The 13,740-nt window shown below is 34.5% G+C and overlaps 1 protein-coding gene across 3 annotated transcripts in view; it reads right to left on the bottom strand.

The window, feature by feature from the left end:
- The window catches only part of LOC132786119 (protein spire), a 64,250-nt gene that overhangs the window by 22,213 nt on the left and 28,297 nt on the right, over positions 1-13,740 (bottom strand). For all 3 annotated transcript variants that reach the window (XM_060792548.1, XM_060792570.1, XM_060792553.1), the window contains 2 exons: positions 4,603-4,720; positions 3,139-3,248 (listed from right to left, as the gene is read on the bottom strand). In XM_060792548.1, coding sequence (XP_060648531.1) covers positions 3,139-3,248; positions 4,603-4,720 — 228 coding nt within the window. The remainder of the gene's footprint in view (positions 1-3,138; positions 3,249-4,602; positions 4,721-13,740) is intronic.

Genomic DNA, 13,740 nt, shown 5'->3' with positions numbered 1-13,740 from the left:
TTTAAAGTTGAACCTTTTTGAATTTTTCTGTAACATTCACTTTAATATACCTTAAATAATAACTTTTACTTTCATTTAAACTTCAACTTTATCTTTAACTTTAACTTAATATTAACTTTAACCTTAGCTTTAACATTAACATTAGTTTTAATATTAACTTAAACTTTAACTTTAATATTAGCTTAGTCTAATTTTAACTTTAACTTTACTTTTTTTTAATGGAATATTTTATTAAATGTTTGTAAAGTATTTTTAGATTTATAGGTCACTAATACAAAATGTTTGAATTTGATAAAATTTCTAAGAATTTCGTACATAAACTATAGCTTGTTTAACTTTACAAGTTTCTAAATACAGCATTCTATATGTCTATGTTACTATAATAGCAATCTATCATTCATCCATCTAAGCTTTCGAAATATTTGATTAATTTTGTAAAGCATTTTTAGATCTATAAGGTAAAGTAACTAATATTAAATATTAGAATTTAATAACATTTCTAAAAATTTTGTATTTAAGCTTAATTTTAATTTAAGCAAAAGTAAAACTGTTGGTTTAAACAACCAATATTTACAAATTACTAAATACAGCATTCTATCTGTCTACTCTCAAAGCAATCTATCAGCTGTATCCATCCATCTACAGCTTTCGAAATATGTCTCATCGTCACACAGAGCAGCTGCAATTGCATTCCTAATTAGAGCCATTCAGCTGTGCTAATACGAATACTAAAGTAGATACTTTGTTGCTAACTGGGCCATCTTCATGCAAACTTGCACAATTGATAATAAACCCGAGTTAGTTGTTGTTGGCTGGTCAATCACGTGCTTGGCAGAAGAAGATTATTCAAGCACAATTCATTTGGTGTGAGAGCGGAGGAAGGAGGAAGAAAAAATCAGGCAAGTGGAAAATGTTGTTGTCGTGTCGTGTCGCGACTTTGCTCATTGTTGCCTGACAGTAATGTGTCAATTCTATAAACTGCCTCATTAGAGAGAAAGAATGGGGAAGATGCAGTAGAAGAAGAAGAAGAACCTGTTGCACCTGATGATGATGAGCAAATGTTCATTGGAGCAGAAAGCTAGACGCGGTGGCTCAAATCAGCAAGGCGTCGCTGTGTTTATCACACGCCTCAATGTCAAATTATCAAATGATCTTGATCTTTTCCTAAATAACGAGGGAATCGAATGAAGAGAGCGAAAGAGAGAGAGAGAGAGGAGAGAAACAAGTCATTCCTACAACGCATTTAGCTGTGAAATCAAGTGCAGCCTGCAATGATTTCCTATTACGAAATTCCGCGGCGGCAAAACTTGATGGCAATTTGGTTATTTAATATCAGCACTGCCGCAATATGAAAATTGCTGTCTCTCTGATCACTCGCTCCATCTATCTGTCTATCTATCTGGTCTAGTCAGGTCTCGCTGTCTGTAATCTAGAACCCGCCGCAATTGAGCCTGGCCAACTGGCTCTTGTTCATATTGCTTTTGCTATTTTGCGGTTAGCCGCGATATAGATACAGATACATCTACAGCTACAACTGCGGCTGCGACTGCGGCAACGACTCGCAATGAGATACAAAGATACAGCGAATGCTGGTAACAAGCAGTGCGCCTCACTTGGTTAACTGTAACTGCTGCTAGCTTGCTTGCCACCGCTTGTGTCCATGCAACGTGCGCCAAACAAGTTTTCCCACACTGTGCGCTCCAAACACTGACAACACTGTCTATTCGTATCTTGTGGATACATTTATGCTCGTATGCCAAATGGAGCAGTCAAAGCCTGGTCAAAAGGTTAGCCAAACACACACACACATTCATACATGCAAAAGGCACTCCTGCAAAGCAGCCGACTCTAATTGATAACTGCCTACGTTTATTATACCCTGTAATTGCTAATGAAAAAACTGTCTTCTCTGATAAGTCTTATACTATAAGAGATATCGTTTGAATGGCTGTAAAATAGTAGAAACTGTTCTTAACTATACTATAATTGCTAATGAAAGAACTGTCTTGTTCTCTGGCCAATCTTATTCTAAAAGATATAGTTCGAATGACTCTAAAATATTAGAGACTATTCTTAACAATCTTTTTTATTTTTGTAATTGCTAATAAAAAATACTGTCTTTTTTTCTGATCAATCTTATTCTAAGAAAAGTCATTTCATTGACTCTAAAATAGTAGAAACTATTCTTAATTATTATTTTTATACCCTTGCTATCTGACCATTCTTATTCTAAGATATAATATTGTAGTTTGAATGACTCTTAACTATTCCTTATTATATCCTGTAATTGCTCATGAAAGATATGTCTTATTCTCTGACCAATCTTAATCTAAAATATATCATTTTATTCACTCTAAAATACTAAAAAGTATTATTTAAACCAAGCATTAATAAAAGCTGTAAAATAATAGAAAGATTGAACAGAACTTAGTGAAGATTCGAAGCTAGAGAATTTCAGAGTATCTTAAAGAGCTTTATGTTATGCTTTGCATAATCTTCGATGAAGATTGGTTGTAATAAGTTAAGCATACTTTCTGATTGAAGAACACGAGAAATAATTACAAGTTAACAAGTTATATCTTAGATTGTCATATGTTCTAATCAATAACTATTCTAAGTGTAGATACTCTGGAATCTATTGCTTTGAATATATACTAAGTGCTGTTTAATACTTCTATCATTCTAAAATATTCCGAATAGTATGTAAAATTTAAGAAAATAAATTAAATTATTTAATTTTTAGAATAGTTATGCGTATAAAATTAGAAATGGAAATGATCTTCAAACAATTTTCGTATTCCACATTTCTAGTTCATTCAACGACATTTCAAATTCAGTTTCATTTAAAATCCAAGCTTCCTTTTGCAATAACTTTTCCCCCCAGGGTATTTTATACCCTCAAATGAGATCTGACTCATGGCGCCAAAAGTTCATGAGGTAAAACTTTGATTTGATTCAATTTGCATTCGTGTTTTGGCAATTTATCAGCGGCCTGCCAAAATGTCGAAATGCCAAGGAAAATGTCAAGAGTTTTTTTTTTCTTTGTTGTTGTCGTTTTCCTTTGCTTTGGTTTCGATTAATTTTGTGATTTTTCTTTAACGAGTTGTAGTCGACGGCGACGTCGTGTATTTGACTTACCTCGATTATATGCTCCAGTTCTTTGGTATTGTTGCGCTCCTCCTCCGTTTCATCGTCCCAGCGCTTGTCGCCCTCGTCGATGCCCTCATCAATGCAATCATCGTCTGTCTCTGCAAGAATCGAGGCAACAACAATTTAGTTTACAATAAATCAAATATAGTTTCACACGCAAAATTTTGCTGTAAGTGTGACGAATTGGTTAATCTAAAGTCACAATATTTCATTTGTAATTGCCTCGAGTAAATCTCACATATTTGAGACCTTAAGATATGCGGGTGCCTACGTGATTCACTCTTTTAACGACCTTGCAATTACATTTACTTGATGTGATTTACTCGCAGGGCCTTTTGCCAGATAGAGGCTCTATTTATGGAAGCTGAGCCCGATAGCTTTGTTCTGAAAGTTTTGTTATTGCTTTTTTTGTTTAATGAATCAAGCTAAGCTTCATTTCTGGTGTTTATCCCCCCATTTGAAGAGATGTCTGGCGTGACAATTAGTCAACAAGTTCAGAAGATTATTATGTTTACAGCTGGCTTAGCTTAAGTTTGCCATTCCATTTAGATTGCATCATATTTGAAGCCTGACTGAGATTAGCAGTAATTGAGTCACTTTGATAAAACATAGTTTAAGCTGTATTCAAAGATACTTGAGCAATTCTCTTTGCTTTATATGTGAGGCTTATTAGAAAAATGACAATATATTTAAAATAAATTGCAAAGGAGTTTATATTAGTACAAATTTTCACTATTCGAACTATCTATTGTTAAAGAGAATTAACTCCTTTCTATGCTTTTTCAATATTTTTCAACAATCAATTTCTTTAGGTGACGATCTTGTATATGATTCAAAGATATGTCAATACATTTAAGAAAAATTGCAAAGGAGTTCAAATTCAATGCTTTCTAAATTTATTTTGGTTCAACTTCAAATGATTTTCACTATTTGAAAATTGTATTGTTAAAGAGAATTAACTTGTTTAGCTTTTTACGCTTTTTATAATATTTTTCAACGATCAATTTCTCCAGCTGACAATCTGGTATATTTTGCACTCTATGGTATATTTTGAATGAATTACTATGTCAATATACCAAATATAGCTTTTGGTATATACTCGTCTAGCTTTCTTACTTGTTACTATTCAAACAATTTATTCTTGAAGAGAATAAACTTGTTTTCATTGCTTCTATTCAATATTTCCCAATAATTTATTTGTATGTAAGAATATTCTAAATTCGGATCATCCGTTTATCATAGCTTCTTTAATGAATCAGATTAAAATATGTTATTTAATTTCTTTCGAATATTTTTCTACTTTCTACTCCACTTTAGTTTCTTGCTTAGTTTTCTGTTGTTACTTTTTAAATGAACCATCAGCTACATTTGAATTAATAAGTTTTAATTTTCAACTCTAATTTCTTAACTGAAGCTTTAGCTGCTATCTTAACACTTTTAAGCCACACTCACCTTCAGCCATCATGAAGTCAAAGAGACTTTCCAGCTCCGGAGACAGTTGGCATTCCTCGTCCACCGCCAGATTGGAGTCCAAGGCGGCGAAAACAACTTCCGCCAGTTCGCTCATAATCTGCAATTGAAATTGAAGAAATTGAAGACAAATACTTTAATGGAAATTATGATTAAGCAGTGCAAAGGTTAAGGACGCACTGTAATTCCCTCTCCCCCACTCTCTTCCTCTCACTCTGACTCTTTGCCCCTTTGGCGATCTGTGGCTTTGAGGGGACTTGAGCTAGTGCTGCCCCCGAGTGTTGCACGCTGTCAGTTCATTAAACTGACACTCTAATTGGAGTTGAAGTTGACGCTTCGTAGAAACTGAAACAACGCGCAAATAAACACTAATTGTTGTAGGTTTGTTGTTGGGCTCCGTTGTTGTTGTTGTTACCTGTTGAAGTTCGAGTTCAGGTGCAGCACAGTCAACGGCGGCGGCATGCGGCAGCTTGAACAGCGAGAGTCGCCCAAGTGCAGTGGCAACATATCGTTGATGTTGTTGTTGTTTTTGTTTATTTTTAGTTGCTATTGTTCACTTTCACTTTGGCCAAAGCCACACTAACAGTGTCTCAGTCTCAGTCACAGTCAAAGCCAAAGCCAAAGCACTTGCCAAAAGTGTTAAGACAACCAAATCTTGAAGACGCCGTTAAATAACAATTTGCAGCTGACGACTACAACGTGGATTGCGTTAGTTTCAAAGCTGCCACTGAACCCCAGCAGAGCACCTTCCCCCCCTCCGCTTCCTCAGCAACTCCCTCTCCTCTGACCTGTCTCTAGTTTAGCAGTCAACTTCAATCCACTCTAAAGTCGCTCATCAAAAGCTGGGCGATCGCCCACGCGTCGCTGTCGCAAAAGAAACACAAACTCCAAAGGCGGATTACATCAACTCTTCTCGCTGCCTCTCACTCTTTTCTCTATACCTCTCTCTCTCTTTCATGTTTGTCGCTCATTGTGTTCCACTTGATTTCGTTATTATTATGAAAATTAAATGATAAAACATTGTGACAGCTGCGCATTCGATGTTGCAGTTGCCACCGTTGGCTGACTGGCATTTTCATAGCCAAGACACTTTGCCACATGTGGCAAGTGTGTGTGTGTGTGTGTGTGCGTGGTAACAAATGACAGCTAAATGCTCTCAACATTCGCAGCTTGTTGCGGCTGCGGCTTTCGATTCTGCGACTCTGACAGCGCTTACATCATTTGCTAGAACTTGCAACTTCAACAACCAGCAACAACAACTTCTGCGCATAATTAATGCGCAAATGAATACTCGTAAGAAGCCGCAGCTAAGATCGCACTTCAAGGCGTTTAGATACCCTAGAAAGTGGCAACCACTTGACCAACTTTACAAGGCTAGAACAAAACATTAATTTGCGTGTCTTTTGCAATCAATTCGAGTTTGTAAATTTGTTTTGATTGCAGTAACTTGCGACAAGAATTGCTCCTGTTTTTGTTAAGGAAATTCTTTGTTTTAAGAGCTTTGGTAAATGTTTTATGGAAATATCATTATTTACTACATATCTTTAAATAATAAGACTTTTCATCAAATTGAAGAAAATTTTATTAGAAGTGTTTTGCTATTTAAAGCTGTAATAATTGACATGTAATAATAATGATAATATTTAATTGATGCTTCAATGAAATAGTTGCCAACTTAAGTATGAGAAGTTTCTAAGATAAGAAGTTGAAGTTATTTAGTATAAATAACTATTGAAATAAGAAGGATAACTAAGTACTTAGTTCTTAAGAAATAGTACTATACATATAAGTATTGAAAGTGATTTAAACAGCTTTATTTTTTACTTAAATTACCAAATACAGTAGATCTGCATTATAATATTTATAAAGCCGACAAGAAAAGAAAAGAGGATCAATTAATAAGTAAAAATATAAATTAAATCCTTAGAATTTCTATTTCAAGACACAATGTTAAGATTTATTTAAAAATATTTAAGATATTATTAAATTACTGATAAATAGTTTTATATTCATCATATTTTATATGCTTACGGTATTATGAATCCTACCTATCAGTGCTTTAAATGAAATCTTACAAAATAAATCTTAATCTTAACAATATAATCTCAAAAGTCTTCAATTCTATTCCAATTTATTACATTGATCTTTTCATTCCTTGTAAGTTCTATCAATATTAAAGTGTAGAGCCAAAACTTATAAATTTAAGTTAAGAACTGTTATCAAAGACTTAAATCTTCTTCATTATTTATATAATACAAGTAAAATGCAGAAGATTAATACTTTAAGAATACACGTTATATAACAATTGCATTATATATAATAAAAAGTAAAGAACCATAAATATTTCTTCATCTTTTAACCGATTATCTAATCTCAAGTGCACTTGGAAGTCGTAGCTACATCTTTGCGAGTTGGTCAACGAAATGGTTGTGACAAAGCTGTACAACCTTTTAGCAAAGCTCTAATTATGCCAGATGCAGAGGGAAAACGAACGAAAGAAAAAAAAAGCTAGAAAAAAACGAAGAAAAACACATTTAACGACCCTGAGACTTCTTCTTGCAGGCTTTAGCCACAACATCAGCTCAGCTGTGAGCTGTGAGCTGTGGGGCCTGTGAAGTTTCCCATGCAATTAGCAAAAACCAAAAAGACCAGAAGACCAGAGCAGCAAAGTGACTTCGACTGGAATGGAATGGGAATGGGAGGAGAATGGGAATGTGCATTGTTGATGGTGCAAAAGAATTCCGCGATGCCAACATCGAAGGGGAACTATAGTACAACTCGACTATAGCTAAAGTAATACTCCCCCCGGTAGTTTGCATATCTATTAGGCAGCTATGTGGAGCGAGCAATAACACACCCTCTAACTAGTCTCGTCTCGTTGTTGTTCTCAGCCAGAGTCTTAGCTGAGTGTCAAGACAGCCCCCTCTCCTCACCCCTTGCGCTGCTCTCTAGTAATATCAAAGTTGAAACCGAAGCGCAAACATGCAACACCGCAATTATCAGGCTGTTTTCGTTTAGGCTGTGCCCCAAAAACCAAAAAAAAGGTTCCCAACACGTCGCCAATTCGCCTCCCTCTGTCTAGGCTTGGCTTCATTTCTTCTCCTCCTCACCTTCCCCTTGCCATTTGGCGTGCCGCTTGTCAATCTTGTCAGTTTAACCTTTTGCCTGACCTCCATGTTCACTTTTTTTTACTTTACCAGCTGTTATTGTTTTTGTTATTGCTTGGCGATTCTTTTGGCTTTGACGCCGTTTTTAGTCACCGTTTTAGCCCAAGTACAAGCTTTAAAATGTATTTTCATGCCGAATCACCGACACACAGGAAACAACAAGCAAACTACCAAACTACCAAAGCTAAAGTAGCTGGGCGTGCTTCAGCTTGAACTCGGCTGCAATTAAGGGCTGTAAAATGTAATTGCTGTAATTCTTCAGGGGACTGTCTACACGAGGGTTTATTATCATGGGATCTTTACTGCAATAACAAACAAGGCAACGACAATTCTCTGTATTTCTAAACTGTTGTCTCGGTGTCTAATTTTAACATTCTAGGTGTTAGCTACAAACGTTTTGGTTGTTTACAAGCAAAATGTTGAATGTAACATTTTCAGTAATGTTTGTTCATTTTTCTGTCACTATTCTTAACTATCTAATGTTATGTATATTGAATATATAGTATTAATTTATGCGAAGTGTGCATGACACTTTCTTTGGCTAACGATCTGGTATTTTTTGCACTTTATATTAATATACCAAATATGGCATTTGCACTTTATGGTATACCAATATACCAAATATGGCCTTTGTGCTTTGTGGTATAGCAATATACGAAATATGACCTTTGGTATGTTTTTAGTATTTTTGCGATATATTTGATGAATTTTTAAGTTTATATTATTATATTATTGAATATTTAGTATCAATTTATGCGAATTGTGCATAACACTTTCTTTGGGTAACGATGTGGTATTTTTTTGCACTTTATGGTATATTAATATACCAAATATGACGTTTGCACTTTATGGTATATTAGTATACCGAATATAGCCTTACACTTTTTGGGATACTAATATACCAAATATGACCTTTGGTATGTTTTTAGTATTTTTGCGGTATATCAGAATTGAGCTTTCTGACTTATTTTTAAATAAACTTAAAATGTAAAGCAATGACAAAATTATAAATTTTAAATTGCATTCTTCAGAGGGGTATCATCATTGTTATCCATTTTCTGCATACCTTCCGCTGCTGGGAGCAGTCAAAATCTGTTTAAATAAAGCTTCACTGACCGATTGAATAACAGTGACTAATCGTGAGCTGTTTGCTACTATCTCGTAATTACACTCTCTCTAGAGAGAGATTCTTATCTATAAACAGAAGCAATCTCGGCTTGTGTTTATCAACAGAAGCTGCAACTGGTCAGCAAAGAGTTTGTAAGCGAAACCCATTGAAAGGCCGTAGTTCATTCATTAAAAGAAAATAATGTGAAATTCGTAGGCAAAATAAAAAATAATAATAATTATAATTATTATTATGATTTTCTTGTTGTTGTTTAGTTTTGTTTGCGTCGCAAATCGTGCGAATCTTTTGGTATTTGTACAATAATTTAATGCTTGTAGTTGCAAAGACAAACACAAGTCGAGGGAGACTATACTATACTATATACATATATATTTATGGATGTGTATATGGAAAATTAACCCAGTTCGCACGTCGATGCCGAAACAAACACACAAGTGTTGTGTTGTGTTGTGTCGAGGCAAAAGAGACACCAGAAGAAAATGGGCAAAGCAAATGACTGAAAACATGCAACAGCAAAAGCTGCATAGCACACAGATAAGTATAAGTATAAGTACAGTATATATAGTTGTATATTTGTACTATCTGTATATAGAGGTAAGAGAGACAGAAATAGAGAGACCTCAAGCAGGGCGTATTTATTCTCTAGGCCTCGGAACTATAGAGCTACTGTGTTGCACACCTAACACACAATAAAGACGCACGCACTCATTCACAGTTGGCGTTATTATTCAAACCCAAGACTCACACACATTCACTTTCACCCGCAGACTATTCATATCTCAACTGATAAGTCGAGTGTCGAGTATCTTATACCTTTTGTTATGATATGTGTGAACTGAATGGAACCTTTTCTATTTGCCAAACACAAAGTTAATAATTCTTGCAACTTCTTCTCCCTCCGTCTCTCCGTCTGTCTGTCTCTTTCGATCTTTCTCTAGTTGTTGCCTACTCCTTCTGGCTTTCGTATTTGGGTCAAACATGCAAACTCATTGAGTAGCGAGACTCGCGCGCAGACTCGTCGCTGCCAAACTGGAAAAGCGCAAATCTAAAATTGTATAACCTGCTTGGTGGCGGAGTCGGTGGCAACCACCGCAACTACAACCGCAACCGCAGTAACCACTTGAGAGACGGGCGCGCCTGCGTGTGCAACTACAACAGGTAAATGGGACACGAATTATCGCGATAATATCAGCCAAAATATAGAAATAACACAAACCGCAGCATGGACAAGTGAATGGACTTACGACTTACTCATAGATGGGAAACTTAAGCTATGGCTAGTTTTTAAATATATAGGAAAAGCTTCACCCTAAGCCTGATTGCTAACAAAATGCAAATTCGAAAAACAGAAATTAAAAAACAATTACACATAAGCTAACAAATTATCAAAAAAATGAAAACAAGTTATGGAAAAATGGTTATACTAAATTATGTGAGAAAATATTTTAAAATATGCACGAAAAACACATTTCAATTAATAAAATTCGAATTATAATACACAACTAATAAAACATATATTTTTAATAAAAAAAGATTGAACAATTTTGAATATCCAATCGATAACAATTAAGTAATGAACGAATTTTCATTAAATTATAGAGATAGTATAGTATAGCATAGTAATAAATGAATGAAGCCTCATCAAATTGTCGAATAAAATACTACAGATAAAAAAAATATATCAAAAATAGTTAAATAAGCTCGGAAAATATACCATTTGGCTACGCTACAAATGCATATAAAAGTTAGCTGTATACAGACACAAGCCATATCAACTTAGAATGAAGTCTCATCGAATTATGGTTCAAAATACTATAGATCAAAAAATATACTAAATATAGCTAAGTATATTTAGAAAATATACCATTTTGTTACTATTCAAATTAATATAAAATATATGCTAAATACAATAGATAAGCAAAAACAACTAATGAATGAAATCCTCATCGAATTATCAATCAAAATACTACAGATAAAAAAAATATACCATAAATAGTTAAATAAGTTCGGAAAATATACCATTTGGCTACTCTACAAATGCATATAAAAGTTAGCTGTATACAGACACAAGCCATATCATCTTAGAATGAAGTCTCATCGAATTATGGTTCAAAATACTATATATCAAGAAATATACCAAATATAGATACATACATTTAGTAAATATACCATTTTGTTACTATTCAAATTAATATAAAGTATAAGCAAAATCAACTAATGAATGAAAGCGTCATCAAATTATCAATCAAAATACTATAGATAAAAATATACCAAGTAAAAGGTATAAATTTTGCTACTTCACGAATTAAACTATATGAAACTTTTCTGCAATCTTCTCTACAATTTGTAGATAAACCGTATATGACTCTATATATAATACAGTATATAATACTACAGATAAAACAATATACCAACTAAAAGGTAGTTCTATGTATCTATAAATTCAATTCTAATATTATTTAATAGATACTCGCACTGTAAATATTGTCGCAGACATATCGCTAAGATAGCCGCACCTGCGCCATCTGAATCCGAATCCGCAACTCGATTCTGGTTGCGTATCTTTGTATCTGCGGCCATAAATTGCGCCCACTTTGATCTTGCCACATTGAATGTAAAGTGCTTAATGGCCAAGTGGAAGGAAAAACCTTTTGTGTGGCATAAAAATTGCATTGTAATTTACGAAAAAAAACAAACGCGAAAAAGAAATACATTTATTTCTCTTTTTTTTTTTCTTTTTTTTGTGTGTGCAACTGCAAATGTAACTTTTTCTCGATCCATGTGTGATCTCTCCTTCTCTCTCTCTCGCTCTCTCTTTCTGTCTCTTGGCTGGTTCTTTGCGCGTTCTTTTGGGCTCCCCAGAGATTTTAATCGTTGTCGCCGAGCGCCTTGTCAACATTTCAACGTTTTCAGCAGCATTTGCTGCTTTACATTGGCGTCGCATTTTTTTGTGGCTCTGCTGGTCAGGTCGCTTGTCGTTTGTTGGTGTTGTGTTGTGCTTGGTCTAGTCTGTCTAGTCTGGTCTGGACGAGTGCTCTGCATGGGCCCAACATTGATCACGACTGGCCAGATACGACACCACAAAGACTCCCAACTACAACTGCAACTGCAAGTCTAACTCCAAGTGCGAGTCAAGTTAAAGAGCTACTCTTGGCTACTTGGCTACTTGGCTGCTACCTGGTGGCTTCCATTCGCCACTCGTTTTCTTGTGTTGTGCTGTTGTGTATCTGTATTTATACATGGCATTCTTTCTATGGAAACAATTGCATAAAATGTGAATCCTGATAGCGACAAAAAACCACAAGACAAAACACTGAACGCGACTCGCTCAGGTCTACTGGTCTAGCCTAGGGATGGGAGCGTGACACGAGGCAAGGCACGAAAAGTAAGTGTAGCTAAATATCTAACAAATAATACTCTAATAATATATATTATTAATATGCCAGATGATAGATTATATTAGAAAACTTTACTTTTTTCTTTCACTTTTTGTACTACGCATTCACGCCCCCATCACTAGCCACTTCTCTGGTCCCATGTGACGTTGGCTTGCCACTGTTTTGGGCCGAAGAATAGCCAACAGACGAAGCAGCAAAGAATCACCATAAACTAAAGTTATAGTTAAGCAGCAAACGTAAGATTGCTTGGCTGCCATAGCCAACAAATGCTTTAAATCTTTTGCGGTAAAACACATTACACAGCAGAGAGTCTGCAATTGTCAGTTTTACATAAATTAAATATTAAGAGTTGCATGGCAAAGCACAAACCATAAAATAAGTAACTGTAGTTGCGAAATTTGTCGATGAAGTGGGTTCCTTTTTGAGAGGAAATAATATGCTATGTGAAAGATATATTAGATTTTTTTTTTGTCTACAACAGATTTTGTTATTATTGTTATTGAAAAACACAAGTTATAAGGAAGTAACTTCTGAAATTTTCCTAAAACAATGTGTTTCCTTATTGATAAATTCTTCGAATTTTAATATTTTGAGTACATTTTATAAAAACTCATTTCTTTAGTTTTATCGGTAACTGTAGTTGTTAAATTTGTCAGGAAAACTAATCTTTCTAAGATGAAATGATATAAGAGAATAGTATATTTAATCTAAAGAAGTTGTTTGCAATATTGAAGTAAAACTCAAGCTTTAAAGAAGAAACTTTACTTCTGAAATTTGCCTATAAAAATATGTTTTCGTTAATCAGAAAAGCTAATTCTTCGGTTATATTCCTATATAGAATAATTTGACTACATTTCATAAAAGAACATCTATTTATTGACGCAAAAACGGTTTTTTTCTGTGAAAAAACTAACCTTTCTAAGAGGAAATAATATACATTTAAACTAAAGACGTTTTCTATATTATTGAAGAAAAACACAAGTTATAAGGAAGTAAATTTGCAGCTAAAAAAATTCACTATTTAGTGAGAAAAGCTAATTCTTCGGTAGCTAAAAAGTGAACCCTTCTCTTCTCTAGAATTATCTTACTAATTTCATTCAATTACTTCAAAAAGTGTGCCTTTCTTAGTTCCTAAATATAATCTCGCTAATTTCTTTAATCTTAGCTGCAAATTTATGAGCATTACCTTCAAATATTTGCACAATTTGCAACTCATTTGGCCAGCCCCAAAACGAATTGGTCAAGTCGCTGTCTAAACTTGAAGACAAAGTTCAAGAATAGGCCAACTTTGGAAAAGCCTTTCAAAAAAAAACACAGTCTCCCACTTGTGAACACACACATTATCACTGCAGTTGGTGAAGAGAGAGAGGGGGAGAGAAGAGAGAGAGAGAGGGATCACTGGCAAGGTAGAAAATAGAAAAGAGAC

Source organism: Drosophila nasuta, chromosome 2L (genome assembly GCF_023558535.2).
Source record: "Drosophila nasuta strain 15112-1781.00 chromosome 2L, ASM2355853v1, whole genome shotgun sequence".
Classification (NCBI taxonomy): domain Eukaryota; kingdom Metazoa; phylum Arthropoda; class Insecta; order Diptera; family Drosophilidae; genus Drosophila; species Drosophila nasuta.
The sequence above is the reverse complement of the archived record's forward strand: the minus strand, read 5'-3'. Positions and strand labels throughout refer to the sequence as shown.